A 24,318-nucleotide genomic window follows, 5' to 3' on the forward strand; every position below is an offset into this window, starting at 1 on the left:
ACTCTTGAGTGAAGTGCCAGTCTTTGTCACAGCCCTGTAACAGCTCCTTGTGCACTGTGACAGGACTGATGTCAAGCTGCAGTAGTGGATGTTAACTGCAAGGAATGAACTGCAACAATCAACTCAAGCTCCTCTGCTGTTGCTGCAGTAGCTTGCTCATGTGAAAAAAAAACCAACAAAACCAAACAACACATCCTTGTTCAATTATTCATTATTTATGAAACAAGTGAAAAGCAACATTTAATGAAGTCTCCAGCACCTTCTGGAGCAGAACTGGACAAGCACTGCTGCCACAGCACACATGATCTGACTGATTTACAATGTGCATTATGAATTAACTCCTCAAAGTCCAGTGGGAACCCAGGCACAGCCTGATTCCCCAAGGTGGGAGTCTGACAGAGCCTGGGGTGTTTCACAGCTCCTCTTCCTGGGGAGACACAGATTCTTTTGTGGCTCAGGGCCCTTGTATTTGCTGGGTTGCTTCAGCCTCTCACGTACTAAAATACATGAGCACAACTCCAGAATGCAGAGTGGAGCAGTTCACTTCTCTGGAGGTGCTCAGTCCTCCACATTCCTGAAGACAGTAGAACTTTTCTCCTCTTCAGCTTGGCCACAACTAAATGTTTTCAGAAATCTACTTAGCCAAGTCTTGATCTTACTGTAGGCTATTCCAGAGGCACCATTATTTCAGGAGTTCCTTGAGTCCTCGCAGTTTTCTTCCTGTAGTCTGGAGCCGCATCTCGTGCTCATTCCTCAGGTCCAAGCTGCTTTTGGGTAACTGTAGAACTAATGGGGTCAAAACAAAGACCAGCACAGGTTTATGGGCTCTGGAATTAATCCACACATGCTGTTCAGCATGCACAGGAGCTAAGGGGCTTTAGGTAGGGTTATTCAAAATTTTTTTCAGAGCCAGTCAAAGCAGGACAGTCAAAGACTTTGAGCAGGGGTGTTGCCCTGTACCAAACTCCCTTTGAGGCATTAGCAACACACCTGCCTCAAAAATTCTTTACAAGTTAGGGCCTAATATCTCAATATCAGCAAAAAAGAAAAGAGAGAACTGTAAAGCTCTGTGAGGGAAAGGAACCTCACAGAAGGCAGTGTTGTGGCCTGGCACTGTGATGACTAAAGTGCAGATCAGAGACAGTGATGCTCTCACCCTCCATGATGGGCTCGTGTGTCGAGGTGACCCCAGTGCCAGGGTGACCTGGGTGTGACCTTACCCTGCTGTGGCAGCGAGGTGACCCAGGTGTGACCTTACCCTGCTGTGGCAGCCCTCCTTGCCCTCCTGCTGCTCCAGCTCCTCGAGGTGCTGCCGGGCCCATCCCTGCTGCTGTTCCTCCTCCTCTCTCAGGCTGTGCTCTGTCCCCTGTGCAGGGGAAACGGGGTGAGATGGGCCAGCCTCAGCAGGCAGGTGTGTATTGGGAGCTCAGCCTACCTGTGCCTGCAGCTCCCTCCTGCGGCCTCTCTGCTGCTCCTCCTCCTGCTCCTTCTCCCGGCGAGTCCCTTCCTTCGCCTCCTCGAGCTCTTTGATCAGCTGCTCTCGATACTTAATGGACTCTTCTTGGGCCCGTCTGTTTAACTCCATCTTCTCTTGGATCTGGCGCTGTCTGCCTGCAAGGACCTGTGCAAAGGGAGGGCATGGAGGGAGAAGATGGTTCAACAGTTCTCAGGAAACACAACAGACAAGCAAAAAAATCCACCCTGGTATTTGGAAGGCTCCAGAGGGTGGTGGGTTACAAGTGGAGTGATGGCTCCATTGAGCCGAGGAAGACACATCATCAACAGAGATCATCACCTCATTCATCAGGCGATCTCTGGCCACCTTCTCTCTTTCCCATTCTTCTTCCCTCTTCTCCCACATTTTTTTCGCTTCTTCCCTAAAGGAGAGAGGAAGAATTACCTCTGAGGTTAACCCCCCTGTGAACTCCACAGGCACAGACAAGCTATCCTGTGCTTTAGAGGAGCACTCGGGTTTCTCTTCAGGTTTGTTCCCTGCCAGTTGGTGTGTCCAGCCCAGCTGTGCTTCTCAGTGACCCCCTGACTTGGAACATTCAGCACACATTCAGGACTCTCCCAGTGAGGCTCAGAGGTGGGCAGACTCACCTGAACATAGTCTCGAGCTCTGCTTCCCTCTCCTTTTCCAGCTGGAGCTGTTCCTCGATGACCCTCTTCATCCAGGCCACGTCTGGCACCGCCCGTTCCCGCCGCGCGATCTGCCGGCGCTGATCCTCGCCTTCCCTCTCCAGGAGGGCTGATAAGATTTGCCTGTCTGTCTCCTGGGGAAAAACCAGAAGATTAGCAACTATCCAACAGCCTCCCAACCTGTGTGCAGGGCTCCTCTAGGCATTACTGCTGACAGTGTCAAGGGTGTGCTCAGCAAGATGCTGCAGCTGCTGCTTCCCCCTGAGATCTGTGCTCCAGCCCTGTGCACAAGCTGGAAGGGGCCTCCTGATCTGTAGGAATCAGAGGCAGACACAAACCACACACAACAAGTTTTTTCACCACACAGCATCTATAAAGTACAAATGAATTTCCTACCAGCTCCTCCTGTATCTGCTGAGCTCGTCTCCTTAACTGGACATCACACTGATGCCTCAAAAAGCGACTGAAAGAGGAAAAAAGCAAAATTTAAAAAAAAACAACCACACCGACTCTAAAGCACCACATCATTGTACAACAGCAGTCAGGGAGGTACATGTGTGCCAATGAGGAACAAAAGGCAGTAACAGCACCAGTGCCTCTGCTCCTTGGCTGCTGTGGGTGAGTCCACCAAAACCCAGATATTTACATCCTATCACCGTGACCTGGGATTTCTTCTTGTGCCCCACGTACTGCTGTGGGCACAGGAACAGATTCTATCCAAAACAAGCTCCACTTGGTGTCCTACCCGAGGTCTTTCTTCCTCCGGTGCTCTTCCATTTGTTTCCTTTCTTCTTCCAAGTTCTGCAGCTCCCACTGCTGCTTTAATAAATTCTCTTGTTCCTTCTTCAGCTTTGTTGCCTAAAAAGGAAAACACAAGCACTGGGAGTATATCAGAGAGATACAACATCCCAGAGAGCATGCTTGACCAGTTTGTACCCTGTTCTGCTCCTCCGCAGGCAGGGAGAACCCTCCCTGCAGTGCAAACATGGAGAGAAAAGGTCAGGTCAGCCTTGCTCTACTTCCAAGTGAAGCAACAAATTCCTTTCTCAAATGAGGAGAAAGTCAAGATTACCTTTGTCTCCTGCAATTTCAGTTCTTCTATCTGCTGAAGCAATGTCTCTGTTCGCTGCTTCTCCAGCTGACGCTTCTCTTCCTCTTGTCTTGTTCTTTCCAGCGTTTCCCCTCGTGCTGCTTCGTACTCATTGTCATGTTTCTTTTCTTCAAGGTTGGTCACCTCTTCCTTTACCAAAGAAAAGAAAACAGCATTTCAGGTTAGCTTGACAAAGAAACAACTTCTGGCTCAGAAAATCCACAGAGCAGACTCCTGCAAGCTGGATGGCTTTGTTAACAGTGCTCTTCCTGGCAGCAGCCCCCGTGGCACAAGTATCACCCCTCTACCTGCACACGCATTTCAGAGTCCCCCCAGTGACCAGAACACCAGGGCCACCCCCATACCTTGTTTTGTTGCCTCAGCTGATCACTCCACGCCTCTCTCATGTGCTTCCTGTGCAGCTCTGACTCTGCCTGGAAACACAACAGATGCAGCAGGGCCATCAGTGCCAGAGGTTCTGTCCCCCAGGATCGTCTGGACTCTCCAGAGCACCACTTGGCCCTGAAATCCCAGCAGGATCTGTCTCTGCAGAGGTGGGCTCAGCCGAGTGTCTGAGGTGCCCACCAGGTCCTGAGCTGAGGGTCATTGTCACATGGGAAACACACAGTGACAGTGACACAAGACTGACACTGTCACACAGTGACACAAGATGTTGGAGCAAAACGTGAGTGGAATAAAGAATGAGGAAGCATCACAGCATGGCAGGTACAGCTGAGATATTAAGATTTTTATACTATTTATATTTTATGCACCTGAGATATTTACATTGCAAGCTCTGAAAATCTGCTCAGAGTCTGAACAGATTTCTGTCTTTTCAAAACAGCTTTGAGAAGGCTTTTAAAAACTATTTATACTTAAACCCTTTCACTTCTTTGCTTTTTGTTCATCAGAACTTGGTGCAGTTGCTGTGATGCGAGATGAGTGACAACAGTAGAGATACGATGACTTTCAAATTAAAAACCGGTTTAATAAATACAAGGCAGCAGGGACTCAAGAGAAAGCAACATCACCTCTCGGGGCTCCGCGTTGTTTTTGTTCCAGTGCTCGGGAAGCCGCGGCTCAGCAAACTGGGAACACAGAGCTGGGTCAGGTCAGGATACTGGAGCGTTCAGCATCCCAAATCCGGCCGAGGCTGACAGGGGTTCAGGCCACCAAGCGGTGGCAACTCCAGCATGTCCCGCTGGTTACAGCTGAACCACGGGAGCGGCCCTTCACCGGACGAGCCCCGGGATGCGGGATAAGCACGGCCGGGCCGCTCCCTCACCTTCCTCCCGCACTCTCCGGGGCCGTCCCGCAGCTCCCGGCTCCGCATCCCGCCCCGCTGCCGCTCCCGCAGCTCCGCCGCCAGCGCCTCCCGCTCCTGGCCCAGCAGCCGCTGCAGCCGCTCCCCGCCGCAGCTCCAGCCGCGCCGCCGCCTCCTCCGCGTCCCGCCGCGCCGCCGCCGCGCTGCCGCACACACCGGCGGTCAGGGGGATCCCGGCACGGCCCCGGGACCCCGCCGGACCGCGGCCGTACCTGGGCGGGGGGGACGCGGGGCTCGCTCCACCGCGCCTGCAAGGAGCAGCGGGCGGCGGCGCGGGCGAAGGCGCGGCTGGTGCTCTCCCACTGCTGCCGGCGCCGCGCCTCCAGCTCCCGCCGCTCGGCCGCCCAGCGCTCCGCGCCGCGGCCCCACCGCGGCCACAGCGACATCGCTCCGCGCCCGCCGCCGACGGCTCCCGCCGAGGGACACGGCGAGACGGGCTCCGCGAACACGGAGGGAGGCGGGCGCCGAAGGAGGGAGGCGGGGAGAGAGGGAGGAGAACAGCGAGGGACGGGAGATGGAGCGGTGTCGGGGAATCGGTTCGCTCCGAGCCGGCCCGCCGGTACCGCCGCGCCCCGAGCGCTCGCAGATGTGCGGATCCGGCCCGAGCCGGGTGCGGTGTCGCTGTGTCGGCTCGGAGCGCGCAGCAACCGCGGGGTTTGTGGCGCTGTAAATATTTCAGGGGTTAAAGGTTTCTGTTTCTGCCCGCCTTGGCAAGGCACCAGCGCGGCGCCGCCCGCAGCGAACCCAACCGGACCGGCCGCTGCGTGACCCGGCACAGGCCGGGCACCGCCGGAGGGGCTGCGGGCACCACGGGAGGGGCTCCGGGCATCCCGAGAGACCCTCCTGTCCTCCCGAAGGGAGCTCTGGACATCCCAGGACGGGCTCCGAGCACCCTGGGCTGGGCTCAGGGCACCGCAGGCACCACGGAAGTGGTTCGTGGCACACCGAGAGGGGCTTCAGGCGTCCCGGGAGGGGATACGGGCGTCTCTCAGGGCGGGCTCCGGGCTCCACGGGAGGCTGGCTGCGGGGACGGAGGTTGTCACCCGCCTTGTATCCGCACCCGCCCTGCCAGCCACCGATCGCTATCGCCCCACGACCTGTTCTTCCAGAATAACCGGTAAAAACACCGTATTTGGGGCCCTGTCACCGGCAAGTCCGCTCCCCACGCAGCGAACGGGCTGAGCCCCCCTCCGCTCCCACCCCTTCTTCACCTCTCTGTGTCCCCGCTCGGTGTCATTTTCCCACCCAACCCCTCACTGAGGTGTTTCATCACTCCCGCGCGTTGAGGTTTGTTTTCCATCTGTTCCCTATAAAATATTTATCACCCGTGAATAATTCACGCCGGCCCGCCCGGCGCTCGGAACGCGGCCGGGGCAGCGCGGGGTCCCGGGAACAGCCAGGCCCCGAGTCTGAGGGGGCGATGGGGGCGTGGCCTCCTCATTGGGATGCGAGTCCCGCCCCCCGCCGCTCTGACCAATGGCTGCGCATCGGCCGTACGGGAGTTGCGCAGCCATTGGTCGGAGCGGCGGGAGGCGGAGCGTAGCGTGGGCGCGCTGCCGGGTCGGCCCCCGCTGCCCTCAGAGCCCCCTCAGCCGGGGAGCGGTGAGGGGGAGAGCGGGCAGGGAGTGCCGGTCATGGCGCTGCTGCTGGAACACGAGTTCAAGCCGCTGCCGGCTGATAAGCAGATCGAGACTTTGCCCTTCCTGGAGGCCGTGGCGCACCTGCCGCCGTTCTTCGGTGAGACTGGGGTGGCCGGGGCTGGGAGATGCGGGCTGGGACCAGGCCTGCTGCGGGCTCAGCCTCTCCGGGGTGCCCCCTCCTCAGTTCTGCGTGGTGACCCCCCTACCTGATCCAGGGCTCACGCCGGGTTTGGCTGCTCTGCCGGGGCCGGGGTTGCATCACGATCCTGTCAAACCTGCCGAGCAGCCCCGTTGGGAAGCGTCCTACCGTCCCCTGGAGCGCCCCATCCAGAGGCATCGCCCGCAGCTGCCATCCCACCCATGGATCCCACCCCGTGTCGGGACATGGGTGGGTGTCGGCGTGGCCGCCCTCGTGGCACAATGTGCGGGCTCCCCTCCACAATGTCAGCTATTGTGTGGAGGCTCGGTGGCAGCCCCGGAAGGGCAGGACGTGGGGCTCTCTGCCTGCGGACGGGCAGTGTCCGGTGCCGGTCAGGCTGTTCCAGGACGTTCTGCCAGGGCTGTGTCCCGGAGACAGGGGGATTGGAGGTCACTTGTGGGGCTGCAGTAGGTGGCAGGGCTGTCCCAAGGGCCAGCAGCCATGTATGTAGCTCAGAGATCCTTTCCTAGTCTCACTGGCGTCTCTCAGTGCCCGAGCTGTGCTTAAAGTGAAACCTGTTGGTAAGGGGAAGTCTGTGGTGTTCCCCGTGTCACCAATGTCTACCTGTCCTCCCTCCCTGTCTCCACAGATTGCCTGGGGACTCCCATCGTCTACTCGCCGGTCAAAGCAGACCTGACTGGAAATATCAAGGTAGGAGGAGACTCAGGAGGGCTCAGAAAGGAGAATCCCTGGGGAGAGATGCTGTGGGACTGGAGGTGTTTCAAAAGGCTTTTATTCCCACGGGGACTTTGAGCTCAGCACTGGCTCATCCGGCCGCAGGTTTATTCCCAGGGCTCCTGCTCAAAGTCCCTGCTCCTGGGAGCCAACCCTCTTTTCTACCCTCAGAAAATCCGGGCGGTTTATGACTCCAACCCTGCCAAGTTCAAAACGCTGCAGAACATCCTGGAGGTGGAGAAGGAGTTGCACGGCTCGGCCTGGCCCAAGACAGGCGCAACGCTGGCGCTGATGTGGTTGAAAAGGTGACTCACGGCGTCAGGAGCTGCTCCAGCTGTGTCCCGACATGTGGGGAGCTGGAGGATGCCAAATGGAGGCTGTTTGGGCTGGGCTGGTCCCTGTGGGCTGGGGCTGGGCGGTGTGGGCTGCTGTGTTTGGGGAGTATAGCTGTTGGGAAGCCCCTCCTCAGATCTCCCCCCTGGGAATGCACTGGGAACTCAGCCTTAGAGTGTGAGCCCACAGATTGGACAGGTCAGGACCCCACAGTGCCTGGAGGATCCATGGGGCTACACCTGACCCTGCCCTCTCAGCCTTCAGCCCTGGCCTCACCTGGGGATTCCATCCAGCACTGGCACAGAGTGTGATAAATAACTTGTGATGGGTGTTACCTATGCCTTCATCACTGGGGCAGCTCACTGGGGCAGCTCCCAGCTCTCTGGTGACATGCCTTGGGAGCTCCATCCAGCCCTTCTCTCTCTCTCTTTCCTGGATGGGCACAGAGGGACAAGCACCAGCTCTCCGAGAGGGATGCACTGCCAGGACTGTGGGTTTTTGGGATACTTGGAAACACTGGAAGCTGGGAAGCAGCACCCACTTCCCCTGAGCCCAACATCTCTGCTCTTCTCCCAGGGGTCTGAAATTCATTCTGGTGTTGCTGCAGAGCATCTCCGACGGCGAGAGGGATGAGGAGCATCCCAACCTCATCCGAGTGAATGCCTTGAAGGCTTATGAGATTGCACTGAAGAAATACCACGGCTGGATGCTGCAGAAGCTCTTCACGGTGAGCATTCCCTCCCTCTCCAAGCATCCAACCATCATCCCTAAGGCTGTTCCCTGCACTGACAAGTGTCTGGAGACGCCACGGTGCTGGTGCATGGGAACAACCCAACCCATGGTCTCTGTTGGGTTTGTGAGACTCAAACACCCTCTCCCTGTTTTATAGGGCTCAGTCTACGCTCTTCCCTACAAATCCGATTTGCTGAAGGCCTTGGAGAAGGGTAAAGAAGTCAAGGAAGAGGAAAGCATAGAAAAAATCCACCAGTTCCTCACGAGAGTCACTCCAATCCTGGATGCAATTTACGAGATGTACACGAAGATGAATGCTGAGCTGAGCTATAAAGCCTGAAGCTGGCACAGGATTGGCACAGATTAAATAACGTGTGATGGGTGTTACCTATGTCTTCATCACTGAGGCAGCTCACTGGGGCAGCTCCCAGCTCTCTGGTGACTTTGATTCCTGTCTGGATCTGCAGTGGATAACGTCTTTTCTAACAACAACAACAACAAAAAAATAACAGTAATTAACTTTCTATTAAGAATATGGCAATAAAACAATTGTGGGTGTCACCCTCGGATTTCCCAAGAGGAAGAACAAGTTCCTAGTCCCAACTCTCGGATTCCTGTCTGCAGTGGGGCAGGGAATGAAGTGTCCTGCTGATGAACGAAGTGGCACTCGGACTGTGCCTGGAACCCACCCACGGGCACCTCGTGTTGATTGACACTGGATTGTCCAGAATGGTGGTGGAGGAGCTGATGACTTTCCTGGCTGACCCCAACTCCTCCAGTGCTGGCCTGGGATCAAACCCCTCCGGGATTTGGGAAACCTGGGACTGTCCCCGTGGTGTTTGTGGTGCCTTACGAGCCCCCCTCACCTCCCGAGCCCGGCGGGAGCAGCAATTAATAAAAACTGACAGTACCCGTGGCCTGGGAGCCTCATTTGGGGCTGTTCTTGTGGGCTGTGTCAGGAAGGGTGTCTGGGGAGACTGTTTCAGGGAAGGTGGTTTGGGTCTGTTCCTGGCAGGGCTGTTTTGGATGGAGAGATTTCTGGGTTTTTTTTTCCTAGGGAGGGCTTTGAAGAGGGTGTTTTGGAGACTGTTTTGAAGCTGTGTCCTGGGAGGGATGTTTTTGGGAGGACTTTTGGGGCTGTTCTTTGGGAGGGCTGTGTCTGGGAGGGCTTTTGGGGCTGTTCATTGGGAGGGCTGTGCCTGGGAAGACTTTTGGGGCTGTTCATTGGGAGGGCTGTGTCTGGGAGGGCTTTTGGGGCTGTTCATTGGGAGGGCTGTGTCTGGGAGGGCTTTTGGGGCTGTTCTTTGGGAGGGCTGTGTCAGAGACGTTTTTCCTTGGGAGAGGCTTATTTTTTGAAGGACTATTTTGGGGCTGTGCCTCGGGAGCTGTTTTGTGCCCGGTGTTCCCGAGGGACTGCCCGGGGCCGCAGGGGCGGAGGCCGATCCCGAGGGCGGGTCCCGGTGCTGACTCCGCCGCTGGAGCCGGGGCCGGGGCGGGGAGGGGCCGCTCTGGGGACCGGCCCCGGGCGACTCAGAGGCGCCGAGCTTACGGGACTTTCCACGGGACGTTTCGCGGTACGGAGCCGGGGGAGCGGGTAACGGCGGGGCACGACCGGGAGTGGGACGGGCCGGGACACGGGGACCGGGGCTGGATGAGCCTCCAGTGCGGGGACATGGAAACTGGGGCAGGATGGAGCTCTCCGGGCAGCACACGGGGATCGAGGCAGGATGGAGACCCCAGGTGAGGCCGGGGTCGAGGGCTGGGCTGAGCAGGGTCAGGTGGACCCTAACGGATGCCTCGGGATGTCTGGACAACCTGGGGACTCACGATCTGAGATTGAGGTGCCGGGTGGGTTCCCGGGCTTTGAGGAGGGGGCTCCCACGGGCTCCGAGCCCCTCAAGCTGCCCACACCGAGCTCCTGGCTGTTGCCGAGGTGAGCACGGGTCCAGCAGTGAGGGTGGTTTGGGGAAGCAGTTGCATCGCTCCCGACGGGCATTTCCGATTAGAACCCGTCGTGGTTTCAGTGATTCACTCCCACCGGATCACCCTTTAATGTCATGGGACATCCTCTCTGGCGCCCACCCAGAGATGTCCCTGCACCTCCCGGTGTTGGTGACAGCGTCCGTGCTCCCGCGGTGGGCTGGAGTGGGCACTGACTGGGGACACTGGTCCAGCTGGGAGGTACCTTGGTGCAAGCTGGGAAGAGGTGGGAAGCACAGGTGGGGTTTGTGTTGGATGCGAGAGCTGTGCCTTGACTCAGTTATTCCATGAGGTGAGGAAGCTTGAAGAATCCAAACCCAAATAACTAATGGGCCAAATCAAACCCCTGTGACAGCACCTTTCCTGGCAGCGCCCGGGCTGACGGCACCAGCCCCGAGTCCCTCATTTCCCACACAAGCTTCGGTGACAGCAGGTGTGTGACAGCCCGTGCCGTGTCCGGGTTTTCCCTAAAGCTGCACTTTTCCGGGTCCTTGGACAGTTTGGAGAGGTCAGGTGCTCCGTCCCCATTCCCAGCCCGCAGGGTCCGTGTGCTTGGCAGTTCTCCGTTGTCCAAGGTCAAACCGGCTGTGAGAGGGCCCCTGTTTGCATGAGGCTGGGATGTGGGACCTGCGGGCTTTGGCAGGTGCTTGTGGAATTTCTTGCAGAGACGGGGATGACAGGAAGGTCAGCAAAGAGGAGAAACTGTCCCCCAGGGCTGCACTGTCCTTTCTGGGTGTCCCCCAGGGCTGCACCATCCCCACTGGGTGTCCCTCAGGGTAGCAGGGAGAAGGGGCCACTGCCTGAACCGCCTCCCTGTCACTGCAGGGTTTGGGAGCTGTTTTCCACCTTTATCCTCCGTGCCCAGGGGAGCACCACATGGCTACCAGGACCTGCTGCCTCATTCGAGCCCTTTCCCCGGCTGGGCTGCTCTCCCGACACAGCCCAACCAGCCACTGTGGCTTGTCGCACAGAGCTTCAGCCCAGCACTAAATGACACGTTTCCCGCTGCTTTTTCTGTCCCGGGAAGGCTGAGCTCCCCACAGGCGGGAGCTGCGCTGAGCCCTAACGCTGCTGGGTTTCCCGGAGGGGTTTTGGTGGAAAGGGAATCTGGGGGAATGCCTGAGGTCAGTCACCTGTCCGTGTCCCGGACGTGGCGGGTAGGACACGGTGACACGGTACAGTGCTCTGCTGGCCGCGCTCATAGCACGTCTCTCCTTCATCTCCACGTCCCTCTGGGCAACATAAACCCGTAATTTCTTGTCCCAGCGCTGCTCCTGCCCTCCCGCGGGCTGCAGCCCCACCCCGTGCCGCTCCCGTTCCCTCCCGGTGCCCAGATCCGGCTCCCACCGAGCCCCCCTGGGCTGTGGAGCATCAGGAGCAGCCCTGGCCTCGCTCCCCGCCCTGCTGCGGTGACAGCTCCTGTTGCTTCTGGGCGCTTCCCTGGACGTTTCCTTGGATGTGGGGAGTATCCCGAGGAATGTTTTCTTTCCTTGGGCGGCAGATCGCAGCGCACAGGGTCTGCTCTGTGCCCTGTCCTGGGCTGCACCCCGGCTGACCGCAGCGGGGCCGGGCTCGCCCTCTCCCAGCACGGCAGCGCCGCGGCCGGAGGGGCCACCGCAGACGTCAGGGGTCCCCGCAGAGGTTAGGTGGGTGCCGAGGAGAGCCGGGACAAGGCAGGATTCGGGAGAACCTCAGAACCGGCAGATTCTGAGCTACAAGGGGGTCCCGCCGGCCCCATCCTCTGCCAGGGTGGGTGTGGGACCTGTCCCGCCGCGGGGCTCGGCGCCCCGGGGAGAGGATGGGAAGGGACTTTTGGGAATGACACGGGGTTTTCCTCCGCCAGGTCTCCTGCTCTCGTGGAAGGAGCCGGGGGTCACAGCCGGGCAGGGGGGTCAGTCGTGCCCGTCCCTCCGGGCAGGGACCATGGCAGACACCGAAGACGCCCCGCGCGATGCCGGGGATGGCGCGGGGGAGGACGGCTCCCTCCAGAACGAATCCTTCCCGCTCTCCTCTCTGGCCAACCTGTTCGAGAGCGAGGACACCCCGAGCCCCGCCGAGGCAGCCCGGGGTCCCCCCGGCGCCGGGGATGGAAAGCAAAACCTCCGCATGAAATTCCACGGGGCCTTTCGGAAAGGCGCCCCGAAACCCATGGAGCTGCTGGAAGCCACCATCTACGAGTCGCCCGTGGTCCCCGCGCCCAAGAAAGCCCCCATGGACTCCCTCTTCGACTACGGCACCTACCGCCACCACCCCAGCGAGAACAAGCGCTGGCGTAGGAGGATCGTGGAGTGAGTACGGGACCCCGCGCCCCCCGGTGCGGCGGAAGGTGCTGGGGTGGGGGCACCCGGTGGGGATGGGGATGTTCAGTAGCAGGGATGTGGGCAGACCTTCGAGCGGCACTTTGGGGTGCTTTGTGCGGAGGTGCCGCGCACAGGGAGCAGCTCCCCGCGGCAGCGCTGGGCTGTGCCATGCCCTGGTGGGGGTCCGCAGCCCCCGGTACCGCGGGGCCGGGAGCGGGCTCCCCTTCCCCCTTACGGGCGCCATGAAAGAGGCTCTGTGCGCCCGGCCGCTCCCCTGGCCGGTGCGACCGTCTGGCTGAGGCATGAAAAGGCTTTTCAGGAGGGCCTCCGCCCTGCCAGCGCCAGGAAACCGGAGCCGGGGGGGGGCAGCCCGCGGCCGGACACACAATGCCCCTCTGTGCCGGGCACCTGGGGCGGCCCGCCAGTGTCCCCACCCAGGGGTGTGCAACCGGCTTAGGAGAGCGGGATGTTCCCCCGCGGAGGTGGGTGGAGGGGGCCGGGATGCCCCATGAGCCCGCAGAATGAACATCTCCGGCCGTCCCTCCTGCCTCCTTTCCCGGTGTGCCCCCATTCCCGGTGCCCGGAGCTCTGCTCGGTCCATCCCCCGCTGCTGCCGACTGCTCCGACCGGTCTGGCTTCACCCGTGGTGCCGGAGCGTGACCAAGCCCTCGGCCCGTCCCTCCTGGGGGGCACAGCTGGGGGCCCCAAGCGCTGCAGCACCCAGGTTGGAGCTGGCAAGAGACTGGGAGCACTGGGCTGCTGTCCTTGGGGAGGCTGCCCTGGCCTCACAGGTGACCCCAGCCGGGAGGTGTCCCCAGCTGCCTGTCCCCAGTGGCTGAGCACTCTCAAGCTCGTTGCACAGATGGGGGAAGCCGAGGCAGCGGCTCCTGTTCCCAGCGCTGCAGTTTCTCCCTCAGGAAGCAGCCGCCGGCCGCGAAGGGGCCGGCTCCAGACCCGCCCCCCGTCCTCAAGGTCTTCAACAGACCCATCCTCTTCGACATCGTCTCCCGGGGGTCCCCGGCTGGCCTGGATGGGCTCCTCTCCTTCCTGCTCACCCACAAGAAGCGCCTCACAGACGAGGATTTCCGAGGTGAGGACCTGGGTGTTCCTTGCCCTGGTGCCGGGGCTGTGCCGCGACCACTGGAGATCCCCGTATCCTGTGGGATGGAGATGCACAGCTCTGGCATGGGGAGCCAGGGGCCTGAGGGGGTTTGCCCTGGCCCCCCTCAGCATCCTCCACTCGCAGAGCCCTCCACGGGAAAGACCTGCCTGCCCAAAGCCCTGCTCAACCTGAGCGGGGGCAAGAACGACACCATCCCCGTCCTGCTGGACATCGCCGAGAAGACGGGAAACATGCGGGAGTTTATCAACTCGCCCTTCAGGGACGTCTACTACCGAGGTGGGGGGCTTGGGGACGCTGCTGGAGGACCCATGGGGGACATTGGGGTGGTTGAGGGAGCAGAGAAGGGACCTGGGAGGGCTGGGACGCGGGGGACATCCCTGGGCAAGGCGGTGGCTGACGGGCGGTGGTGTCACAGGTCAGACGGCGCTGCACATCGCCATCGAGCGCCGCTGCAAGCACTACGTGGAGCTGCTGGTGGAGAAGGGCGCGGATGTCCATGCCCAGGCCCGCGGCCGCTTCTTCCAGCCCAAGAGCGAGGGCGGCTACTTCTACTTCGGTGAGCAGGGAGAGGGAGCCCAGGGGCTGCATCCCAAGATGTCCCCGCGGCGGGGAAGGGGGTGACAGGAGCCTCGCTGTGGTCCCCGCAGGTGAGCTGCCCCTCTCGCTGGCCGCCTGCACCAACCAGCCGCACATCGTGCACTACCTGACGGAGAACGGGCACAAGCAGGCCGACCTGCGGCGCCAGGACTCCCGCGGCAACACCGTGCTGCACGCCCTGGTGGCCATCGCCGACAACACCCGCGAGAACACCAAGTTTGTCACTAAGATGTACGATCTGCTCCTGGTCAAGTGCGCCAAGCTCTTCCCCGACACCAACCTGGAGGCCCTGCTCAACAACGACGGCCTCTCCCCGCTCATGATGGCAGCCAAGACTGGCAAGATCGGGGTACGGTGTCCCCCCCGGTGTTGGGGGACATCTCCCTGCTGTCCCTGCTGAGTCCTGTCACACTCAGTGCATGCACGGCTTCTGTCTGCAGATACTGCTGGAAACCTGGATGTTCAGCCTATTAACCTCGCTAATTAACACCCCTTTGCACTCTGTCCCTTTCCTAATTAACTCCAGACCCTCACCCAGCCCATCCTCTCCCCCTGACCTGCCCTTGGCCTCTGGTGGGGTGGGCAGGGGAGTCATCAAAAATACAAAAGCTGCAGCATCCCGGAAGGCTGCAACGGTGTCTTTGCATCAGCCCAGGAGCACCCTGAGCCCACTGGGGTGCAGGGAGTGGGTTGGGGGATGCACCCAGGGTTGGGTGAGAGGAGGGCAGGGTGCCCCAAGCAGGTGGGGCCAGGTCAGTGGATAGCAGTCTTCCCTCTCTCCCTCCCTCTGGCAGATCTTCCAGCACATCATCCGGCGGGAGATCACGGACGAGGACGTCCGGCACCTCTCCCGGAAATTCAAGGATTGGGCGTACGGCCCCGTCTACTCCTCCCTGTACGACCTCTCCTCGCTGGACACCTGTGGGGAGGAGGTGTCTGTGCTGGAGATCCTCGTCTACAACAGCAAGATCGAGGTGTGCAGGGGCTGGGGGGGACTGGGAAGGGCCTGCAGGGGACCCAGTGGCCCTGTCCCCTCTGTCAGCACCCGTGTCCCACCAGAACCGCCACGAGATGCTGGCTGTGGAGCCCATCAATGAGCTGCTGAGGGACAAGTGGCGCAAGTTTGGGGCTGTCTCCTTCTACATCAGCGTGGTCTCCTACCTCAGCGCCATGATCATCTTCACCCTCGTCGCCTACTACCGCCCCATGGAAGGCCCCGTGAGTCCCCACGCTGGCACTGCCCCATGTGGCAGCTCTGCCTTGCAGGGGGGTCTGCCAGGGCTCTGTCCCAGGGGATGGGGGAGCAGCTCAGCTCTGTCCTCTCCCCGCAGCCGCCCTATCCCTACACCAGCACCGCCGACTACCTGCGCCTGGCCGGGGAGATCATCACCCTCCTCACTGGAATCCTCTTCTTCTGCACAAACGTCAGTGTGGCAAGGCAGGGGGTCCTCCCGTGGGACCACTGAACTCTTTGGGGTCTCCAAGGGTGACAGTCCCATCCTCTGATGCATCTGTTGCTGCTACAATGGCCCCACTTACGGGGACCCTGCAACCCAGACCCTCCAACCTCTGCCTCTCTCCCACAGATCAAAGACTTGTTCATGAAGAAGTGCCCGGGTGTGAACTCCTTCTTCATAGATGGCTCCTTCCAGCTGCTCTAGTACGTGGGGAATCCCCAGGCCACCACGAGCCACTGAACCCCCGGGGTTGTGGGTGCAGAGTCTGACCCCAACTCTCCTCCAGCTTCATCTACTCAGTGCTGGTGATTGTCACAGCGGGGCTGTACCTGGGTGGCATCGAGGCATACCTGGCTGTCATGGTCTTTGCACTGGTCCTGGGCTGGATGAACGCCCTGTACTTCACCCGCGGGCTCAAGCTGACAGGGACCTACAGCATCATGATCCAGAAGGTCTGCTGGGGTCATGGGTCTTGTCCTTCTCCAGGGGTGATCCTCCTGTGGAAATGCAGCCTGAAGAGGTTCCCCCAGGCTTTGTGAAGGGTTCCTGTGGCTCTCCACTGCCCTGCTCCCAGCCCAGCCATACCAGCGGCACAGCTTGGTGATGATGCTGTGGTCCAGCACACCTCACCCTGCTCTCCATCACTTTCAGATCCTCTTCAAAGACTTGTTCCGCTTCCTCCTGGTCTACCTGCTCTTCATGATTGGCTACGCGTCAGGTAACCATCCAGGTCCCCTGGCTGGGGGAAGGACAAGCCCTGTGGCTCAGCATGGCTGGGCAGGGGGTTGCAAACCCCCAGCTCCATCCCACCTGCCCACAGGCTCAGCCTTTGCCTCCTCCCGTGGTGGAGAAGGTCTCAGCCAGCATGGAGCCACACTGGGGCCCATTGTGGATCCTGTCCTTGCCATTGCCCCTGCAGACTCGTTGTCCCTGTCGCTTCTCCCCTAGCCCTGGTGTCCCTCCTCAACCCGTGTCCCAGCAGTGAGTCCTGCAGCGAGAAGTCCAACTGCACCGTGCCCACCTACCCATCCTGCCGGGACAGCCAGACCTTCAGCACCTTCCTGCTCGACCTCTTCAAGCTCACCATCGGCATGGGCGACCTGGAGATGCTCGAGAGCGCCAAGTACCCCGGCGTCTTCATCATCCTCCTTGTCACCTACATCATCCTCACCTTTGTGCTCCTCCTCAACATGCTCATTGCCCTCATGGGCGAGACCGTGGGCCAAGTCTCCAAGGAGAGCAAACACATCTGGAAGCTGCAGGTACCACCCTGGGGGCAGCAGGACAGAGGGTCTCCAGGGGCTGCCTGTGCCTGGGGGGGTTGCAGCATCAAGGCATCCCGAGCTCCATGGGCAAGGCACCTCCATGCTCAAGCAGTCCCTGGTGTCCCTGGCAGTGGGCCACCACCATCCTGGACATCGAGCGCTCCTTCCCGGTGTTCCTGCGGAAAGCTTTCCGCTCGGGGGAGATGGTCACTGTGGGGAAGGGCACAGACGGGACCCCCGACCGCCGCTGGTGCTTCAGGTAAAGGTGGGCACCCTGGGAGGCTGGGGAGCAGCTGAACCTGTCCCACCAGAGCCAGCAGCATTTTGGGGGGCTGGCACTGGGCACTCGTTTTGTGGATGCTTTGTACTGATCTGGAGGCAGCTGGCATTGCTGGTGGGTTCCGGAGCTCCTACCCTGGCTCCTGGGCACTCCGTGCAGCCCCTGCGGGTCTGACCTTCCCCACAGGGTGGACGAGGTGAACTGGTCCCACTGGAACCAGAATCTGGGCATCATCAGTGAGGACCCGGGCAAGAGTGACACATACCAGTACTACGGCTTCTCCCACACCGTGGGCCGGCTGCGAAGAGGTGAGCGCCGTGCTGTGGGCTTCCCTCAGGATGCTGCTTACAGCCTCTGATGAGCTCCAGGAGCAGATCTGGGAGCCTGGGGAGCAGCCACAGTCTCCTTCCGGCTCTACCCATCTCCCACCCTCTCCACAGATCGGTGGTCGACGGTGGTGCCACGCGTGGTGGAGCTGAACAAGAGCTGCCCGCCCGAGGAGGTGGTGGTGCCCCTGGGCACCGTGGGCACAGCGGAGCCGCGGGAGCGGCGGCACGGCCATGCCCCGAGCTCCCCGCTCTAGCACGGGCAGCACCGGCAGCCGATGGACTCCGAGCGGCTCCGGAATCACGGCTGAGCTGGATGGTGCTTGTCTGCTCCTCAGGGATTCGCGCAGCCTCTGTCCCTCCGGCAGCCGCTGTCCCGGCGGGTGTCCAGCCCGGATCGGGGGGGTTCTGGCCGTACCCCAGCGCTGCCGGCGGTCTCGGCTCTCACCGGCGAGCTCCAGTGCCACCGCTTCGCTTTGCTGTGCCGGGGCCGCGGCTGTGCCGTGCCGGGAGCCTCGGCCCGGGCCGGGGGTGGGGAGCGCGGCTTTCCGCCCGCCGAGGCCGATGGTTTCGCCACAGAGTTTTGCACAAGATTTATACGATTATTTATTTAGTAATAAAGACTGACCCGCCACCGCCGCCTCCTCCCGGCGCTGAGTGATTCCGGGTGGGAGAGCCAGGCTGCCGCCAGGGCCCGGGGAGGGATGGAGGAGCTGCCTGCTCCCTGGCCGTGCCGAGCCAAACCGTGCCAAGCCATGCCGTGCCTTTGGGCATGCTCACCCATCGTGCGGAGCTCAGGTGGGGTGCAGGGGCGTGCTGTACGGGTGTGGTACGGGGATGTGATGCACAGGTGTGGTACGGGGATGTGATGCACAGGTGTGGTACGGGGATGTGATGCACAGGTGCGGTGCGCTGTTGCGATGCACAGGTGCGGTGCAGGGATGCGGCGCACGGTCGCAGTGCGAGGCCGCTCCACGGGAGGGCAGCACACACCGCTCAATGCGGGACCGGCCCCGGCGGGCGCGGGGAGCCCGGGCCGGGCCTGACCCCGCACCCCGAGCGCAGGGTTGGGGCAGCTACCGGACCGGGGACAAACCAGTGCTTCTCATCCATCTCGATCTCACCCGTACCCCATCCCTTCCCGTCTCTAGCTCATCCCCATGGATCCTCATCCCATTTCCATCCTCACCCCATCCCATCCAGCATCTCTCTGTAACTCCTTTCCTCCTTATCCTCCCAGCCACGTGCAGTGGCGAGCGTTCCTTTAACAGCTGGACGTTGTGCAGGTGTGAAGGAGCGCTTTGGGTGGGCACCAGTGGCATGGTGACACGGTGACACTGACAGAGACCCTGGCCAGGGCCCTGGGGACAGTCCAGCTCTCTCAGCAAAAGCTTTAGCAGCAGAGGGGACACTTCATCTTCCAACTTGATGAGTCGCCGTCAGCGTTAACAGCATCGTCTCCGTTTAAATGTGATTTACATACATCTCTCATATTGTGGTTTAAGTATTTCCCCAGGGTGAGGGATGAATATGTTTCATTATCACTCCTTGGGAGAGGCAGAGGTGGTGGCTCCTGATTCATAATCAAATGAAAAGCTGATCTGCCCCACTTCTAGGCTGGTTTTTGGGTGAAAACAATAAACTTGGCTTTCACCGGTCTGGGTGGCCACAGCTCCACAGTGGCCAGTCCTGGCTGGGCCATGTGTGGTGCCTGGGGTGCCCTGGAACAGGACTCATCCCCACAATGTGCCGGAGATAGCCTCAGCACCGTGGCTGCCCTCAGCTGCAGCTCCTGAGATAGGATTTTCCAGTAAAACGAGATATAAACCAATTTTCTCCCCTCCCATGCAGACTTTGATGCCCCAAAGCCAAGAGGCCACATGTCAGTGGGCTTTGAAAATACTTGGGGTGTGGGAAACGCAGCGGTCACCAAGCCCCTGCATCATCCCTCTGCACCCCACGGTGACTCTGTGAGCACATGGTGACATCCCAGCACAGGAGGCCTCTGCCACTTTCAGGGATTGACATTGGCCCTTTTACACCCTGCCCCACCAAGCCTTGAGCTGTTTCACCCTCAGCTGTGGTGACTGGAGCACCCGGGGGCCGCTGAATGGGGAGTGCTCAGCCCTGGCCCCCTCCCTGCGCCGCCCTGCCAGCGATGACAAACCCAACAAAGGGAAGAGAAAAGCACTTGTCATCCAGAATGCGGAGCGTGGAAGCAAATTTATTTTTAGATAAATCTAAAGCTTAATTTGTGAAGCTAATATCAATCAAAATGAGAGATGGGTTTTTTTAAGTCCTTTTGCAGCCGTGCAATTTATACTTGCCTGTCTCTCCTCCTCGCTCCCAAACAGCTCAGGCGGCCGCTAAGTTTAATATCAGCCTCATGCACACCTGCCTTAGAAATTTGTATTATTGTTGGTGTTATTATTGGTATTATTTGAGTAGGAAGATATTTGTAGGCCAGAAGCAGCGTAATTTCCTTCGGTGTGTTCCCACAGCACTCGTGGGTGCTGTGGCCCATGGAATGCGAGGGCAGTGGGTTGTGGTGTCTTCATCCTCAGTGCTGGGATGTGGCTCAGGCGTCCCTGCCCCATCTCCCACTGGTGTCTGTGCACATTTTGGGTCCCCACGTGCTCAGCTGCACCTGCCAGAGCTGGCACTGCAGCAGCCCTGGCTGGAGGCAGGTGCCCACCAAGGAGAGACCCATTTGTTTTGCATTCCACAGCTGAAGCCTCCCCGCTGCCCGGCGAAATCCTCCTCCCGAGGAGCGATCCGAGGGGAGAATTAACCTGCTAAATAATAAAAACCCCCGCACACCTCCTAATGAAATGTAATGACTTGGAGACCTGCAAGATGGATCGCGCCGTCGCTCCCAGCCACTCGCCCTGATTTATGGCGAGCCGGGAAATCTGATGGAGGCAGAGCTAATGAATCCTCCTCCCACGGGCACCGCGGACGGAGCAAAGTTTCTCCCGGAGCCCCCAGCACGGCTCCGTGCACCCCAGCCTTTGTAGAGTCCCCCCTTTGGTGTGAGGGTGTCCCCAAGGAAGGGCTGCCCTGCACAGAGGGACCCCCCAGCAGCCCTGCTGAGCTCCAGCCTCATATTCCTTTGATGTGGCATCTTTTTAATGACAAAGATCTGAGCGAAGATCTTCCTCCAGACGGACTAGTTTTAACGCTCAGGCAGGCAGTGGCCCCCCCACTCCCCCCCAAATCAGTAACATTAACGTCTGTGAAAATTTCCTTTTGTCCCAATTTCTCTTTGTTCCCTGCATGGGCTGTCATGCTCCTCGCTGCCGGTGACAGAGCGGTCCCCTCCCGGTGTGACACAAATACCGGTGGAGCCACACTCCCCGTTGTGGTGAGTGAGGAAACCAGACAAATAGAGCTGCCAGTCCTGCCACGGGCACAGGAGAGCTGATGTTCCCATCCCATCCCATCCCATCCCATCCCAATCCCATCCCAATCCCATCCCATCCCAATCCCATCCCAATCCCATCCCAATCCCATCCCATCCCATCCCATCCCATCCCATCCCAATCCCATCCCATCCCATCCCAATCCCATCCCATCCCAATCCCATCCCAATCCCATCCCAATCCCATCCCATCCCAATCCCATCCCAATCCCATCCCATCCCATCCCAATCCCATCCCAATCCCATCCCAATCCCATCCCATCCCATCCCATCCCTTGGATCAAACCCTTCCCAGGGATCAAACCTTTCCCAGGGATCAAACCCTTCCCTTGGATCAAACCTTTCCCTTGGATCAAACCTAGAGCAGGGGGGTTGGATTTCAGAGTGACAGGGCTGCCCTCATCCCACCTGGGCACCAGGAATGCCCCTGCCATGGGGAAACCCTGTGGGGAACTGGCCGTGGGTGATGGCTGGCAGCAGGGATGCCACCCCTCTGTGCCGGTGATGGGATGGGGACACGGTTCCTGACCCTGGCACCCATTGCCCTGCAAGGGACAGGCGTCCCACGGGTGCACGTGAGGCCACAGCCCTAATCCCAGGGATTTGTCCCATGTGCTGCCCCTTGGGTGTGAGGCAGAGACTGGTGCCGGCAGGATTAATGGCTCAGCATCGTTAACAGGTTATTTATGGGTGCTCCTCTGTGCCCTAAAAATCTCCCGGAGCAAGGGGAGGGGGGTGTTTCGGCTCTGGGGGAGCCCAGGGGAGGCCACAGCAAAGCAAAGAGACTCCAGAGCACACATCCAGCGAGATCCTGGTTTTACTTTGGGAAAAACACCATCCGGACACACGGCTTGCGGGTTTTGTGTTGGTTTTTTTTTTTCTTTTTTTTTTTTCTTTTTTTTTTTTTCATTTTGTTTTCTCATTTTTAAAACAATATAGTGCAGCCAGCACTTCTCACAGTAGAATATAATGGTCAATTTTAGTATAAAAAAAAAACATTCTCAGAGATTTGTAAATGCACTTAGTGCTTGAACAGGCTTTCAGGGATACAGTACCTCTTTTCCGAGCACAATCACCTTGGGTTTCATCGGGATATCACTCTTCTTTTACCTTTAAACATCAAAACACTTTGTATTTCGTGGTGAGGAGCCTTTTGTAAATGAACAAATCTATTAAACACAGGATTACACAGAGTGAGTAACGGACCATAATGAGCATTTTGGAATTGTTTGGGTTTAAAAAAAAAAAAAAGAGAAAAAAAAAGGAGGTATGTGAGCGCCCCGGTACCGTGACCCAGAACCAAGGTAGAACTGACAGTAAGGGGGGAAATAAAACAGCCTGGAAGTGTGAGAGCTGGGGGGTTCCTGGGAGTGAGTGGCTAAAGGGGTCCCAAACCTCCTGGTTGAGTGGGAAAAGGAGCCATGGCCACTGTGGGGCCAGGTGAGAGGAAGAGGATGAGGAGGAAGAGGGGTGGGAGGAGACTCTGTAGCAGCCAACACGTAGATGTACAGCCTAGTCAACTAAAAAAAAAAAGAAAAATTAAAAAAAAATCTATTCAAGTTTTCAAGTGTTTTTCTTAAATAGCCTCCAGACTGTCCCCAGTTATTAGCTTTAATCAAAGCAGTGCAAGTTACGGACTTCAGCTACAGGTCAGGCGCCAGCTCCCTGCGGCCACACGCCGGGCTGGGACCGGCCACCACTGGGCTGGCACTGGCCACCATGGAGCCTCCCGGCCACTGCTGTACCAGGACTGGCCACTGTGGAGCCTCCTGGACAGCTGCCAGGTCAGCACCGGCCACCACGGAGCCTCCCAGCCACACACCGGGCTGAGACCCACCCTGGAGCCTCCCGGCCGGCCCCGACACCGGGCTCTGCCCCGCCCTGGGCACTGCCAGCGCAGCAGAGCCTCCCCTCCCCTGGATAGCAGCAACTCGTAGCAATTCCCTGTTCACATTCGTGGAGATAAAATGATTTCTGAGCTATATAGACAAGTGGTCCTTCGGCCTCGGCTTCCAGCTGGTCGCGAGTGTGTCCAGTCTGGGGACCCCGGTGCAACGCCAGTGTCCCGGGAGCCCTTTCGTCAGCCGACCCCGCGTCCCCCTCCCTGTCCCCCTGCCCTCGCTGCCGCGGTCCGGGGCCGGCAGCTCGCGCCAAAGTCCTTGCCCTGGGTTTGGGAAGAGCAGCATCGGTCCCTTATCTGTAGACGGGCAGGCGGATGTGGGCGTGCTGGTGGTCCAAGAGCCTTGGCACAGACACGGTCTCGTAGCCCTTGCCCAGCATCTGCTCCTTGATGCAGGGCGGGTGGATGTCGTTGATGAGATACTCCAGGGACTGGAGGCTGCTGCTGAGGATGGAGGTATTGCAGAGGGTCTTGCTGGGCAGCCCCTCGGCCGGGGGCACCCCCAGCTCGCGGGGCCCGGCCCCCAGCTCCGGCGGGTTGTAACAGTCGCTGTTGGGGGTCACCAGGATGCTGTTCCAGGGGGGAGCGAAGTACTGCCCCACCGCGAAGTTGCCGTGCATGCAGTTCAAGGGGGACGAGCTCACCTTGCCGTCGGCCGCGCCGCCCAGGCCGTAGGGCCGCGAGGCGCCCGCGCACGTCTCGGGGGACTTGCTGAGGGCCCCCCCGCCGCCGCTGCCCCCGCTGTACATTCGCAGGTGCTGCTGCTGCTGCTTCTGCTGCCACACCAGGTAGTCCATGCCCTCGGGGTAAACGCCCGCCTTGGGTCCCAGGGCGGCGGCCGGGTTGGAGCCCAGCGCCAGCTCGGCGCCCTTGCGGCACTCGGGCAGGACGGTGCCGCCGTAGCCGGGGCCGAAGGCGCCGTGCTTGGCCGGGCTGGGGTGGGCAGCCACGACAGCCGGGCAGCCGGGCTGGGCACCCTGCGCCTGGCACTGCTGATTGATCTGGTAGATGATGCTCTGGATGGAGGGCAGGTTGGAGGGCGGCAGGGCCAGGCTCCTGCCCGCCAGCGGCAGCACCGAGGCCGCCACCGTCACGTTGGGGGGCACGGGACCCTCCAGCTGCTTCTGGCCGCCGTGGTAGCTCAGCTGCCCGGCGCAGGAGGGACCTTGAGCTAAAGTGCTTGAGGCGGGGTAGGGAGCGACGCCCACCTGGGCGGGCGAGAGCTTAGTCCGCTTCCCCTCCGAGTTCTTCACCACGCTTTTGCCGGAGGCTTTGACGATGGCCAGCAGCCCCTGGTAGCCGCCGGCGTGCAGGGGGTAGGGGCTGTACCGCTGCCCCGTGGTGTCGTAGCCGTTCACCGTCCGGTTAAGGTGCTTGTGCTGGGGGACCCTGATGTTGGTGGGGAAGATCTTGATGGTCAGCGGGCTGTTGGCCACCTTCTGTGCGTAGGCGTCCAGCTCGGCGGGGCTGGGGTAGCGCGGGGAATGCATGGGGGCCGTCTCGCCTGCGGGAGCAAAGCCTGGGGTGAATCCAG

General features: G+C 60.0%; 4 protein-coding genes across 5 annotated transcripts in view; 2 read left to right on the forward strand and 2 right to left on the reverse strand.

Annotated features, from left to right (window-relative positions):
* Positions 1–193: 193 nt before the first annotated feature.
* TCHP (trichoplein keratin filament binding) lies at positions 194–4,957 on the reverse strand. The gene is given in 13 exon segments (XM_066331548.1): positions 194–786; positions 1,259–1,366; positions 1,436–1,621; positions 1,796–1,877; positions 2,104–2,276; positions 2,539–2,605; positions 2,888–3,000; positions 3,215–3,382; positions 3,598–3,666; positions 4,264–4,320; positions 4,518–4,640; positions 4,642–4,779; positions 4,781–4,957. Coding segments are annotated over 13 exon segments (1,479 nt in total). The 5' UTR covers positions 4,943–4,957; the 3' UTR covers positions 194–753.
* Positions 4,958–6,055: 1,098 nt separating this feature from the next.
* On the forward strand, positions 6,056–9,051 carry GLTP (glycolipid transfer protein). The gene is made up of 5 exons (XM_066331549.1): positions 6,056–6,293; positions 6,985–7,046; positions 7,242–7,375; positions 7,980–8,130; positions 8,293–9,051. Exons 1-5 carry the CDS (start codon positions 6,191–6,193, stop codon positions 8,473–8,475), a joined length of 633 nt encoding a protein of 210 aa, XP_066187646.1. The 5' UTR covers positions 6,056–6,190; the 3' UTR covers positions 8,476–9,051.
* Positions 9,052–11,818: 2,767 nt separating this feature from the next.
* Positions 11,819–17,730, forward strand: TRPV4 (transient receptor potential cation channel subfamily V member 4). Of its 2 annotated transcripts, XM_066331535.1 has the most exons (15): positions 11,819–12,403; positions 13,333–13,505; positions 13,662–13,814; positions 13,954–14,094; positions 14,186–14,484; positions 14,930–15,109; positions 15,195–15,353; positions 15,467–15,559; positions 15,722–15,795; positions 15,879–16,044; positions 16,244–16,310; positions 16,541–16,854; positions 16,989–17,116; positions 17,324–17,445; positions 17,578–17,730. In XM_066331535.1, the coding sequence occupies exons 1-15, from the start codon at positions 11,934–11,936 to the stop codon at positions 17,718–17,720; spliced, it is 2,682 nt and encodes an 893-aa protein (XP_066187632.1). In that variant the 5' UTR covers positions 11,819–11,933; the 3' UTR covers positions 17,721–17,730. The 2 variants fall into 2 exon arrangements, with proteins under 2 accessions (XP_066187632.1, XP_066187633.1); XM_066331536.1 differs by lacking the exon at positions 17,578–17,730 and having other exon boundaries at positions 16,989–17,122; positions 17,324–17,405.
* A 4,394-nt stretch (positions 17,731–22,124) lies between these two features.
* The window catches only part of FAM222A (family with sequence similarity 222 member A), a 28,169-nt gene continuing 25,975 nt past the window's right edge, over positions 22,125–24,318 (reverse strand). The window contains exon 3 of the mRNA XM_066331550.1: positions 22,125–24,288. Within this exon, the coding sequence (XP_066187647.1) occupies positions 23,078–24,288 (1,211 nt within the window). The 3' untranslated portion in view covers positions 22,125–23,077. The remainder of the gene's footprint in view (positions 24,289–24,318) is intronic.

Source organism: Sylvia atricapilla, chromosome 17 (genome assembly GCF_009819655.1).
Source record: "Sylvia atricapilla isolate bSylAtr1 chromosome 17, bSylAtr1.pri, whole genome shotgun sequence".
In the NCBI taxonomy this organism is placed as follows: Eukaryota; Metazoa; Chordata; class Aves; order Passeriformes; family Sylviidae; genus Sylvia; species Sylvia atricapilla.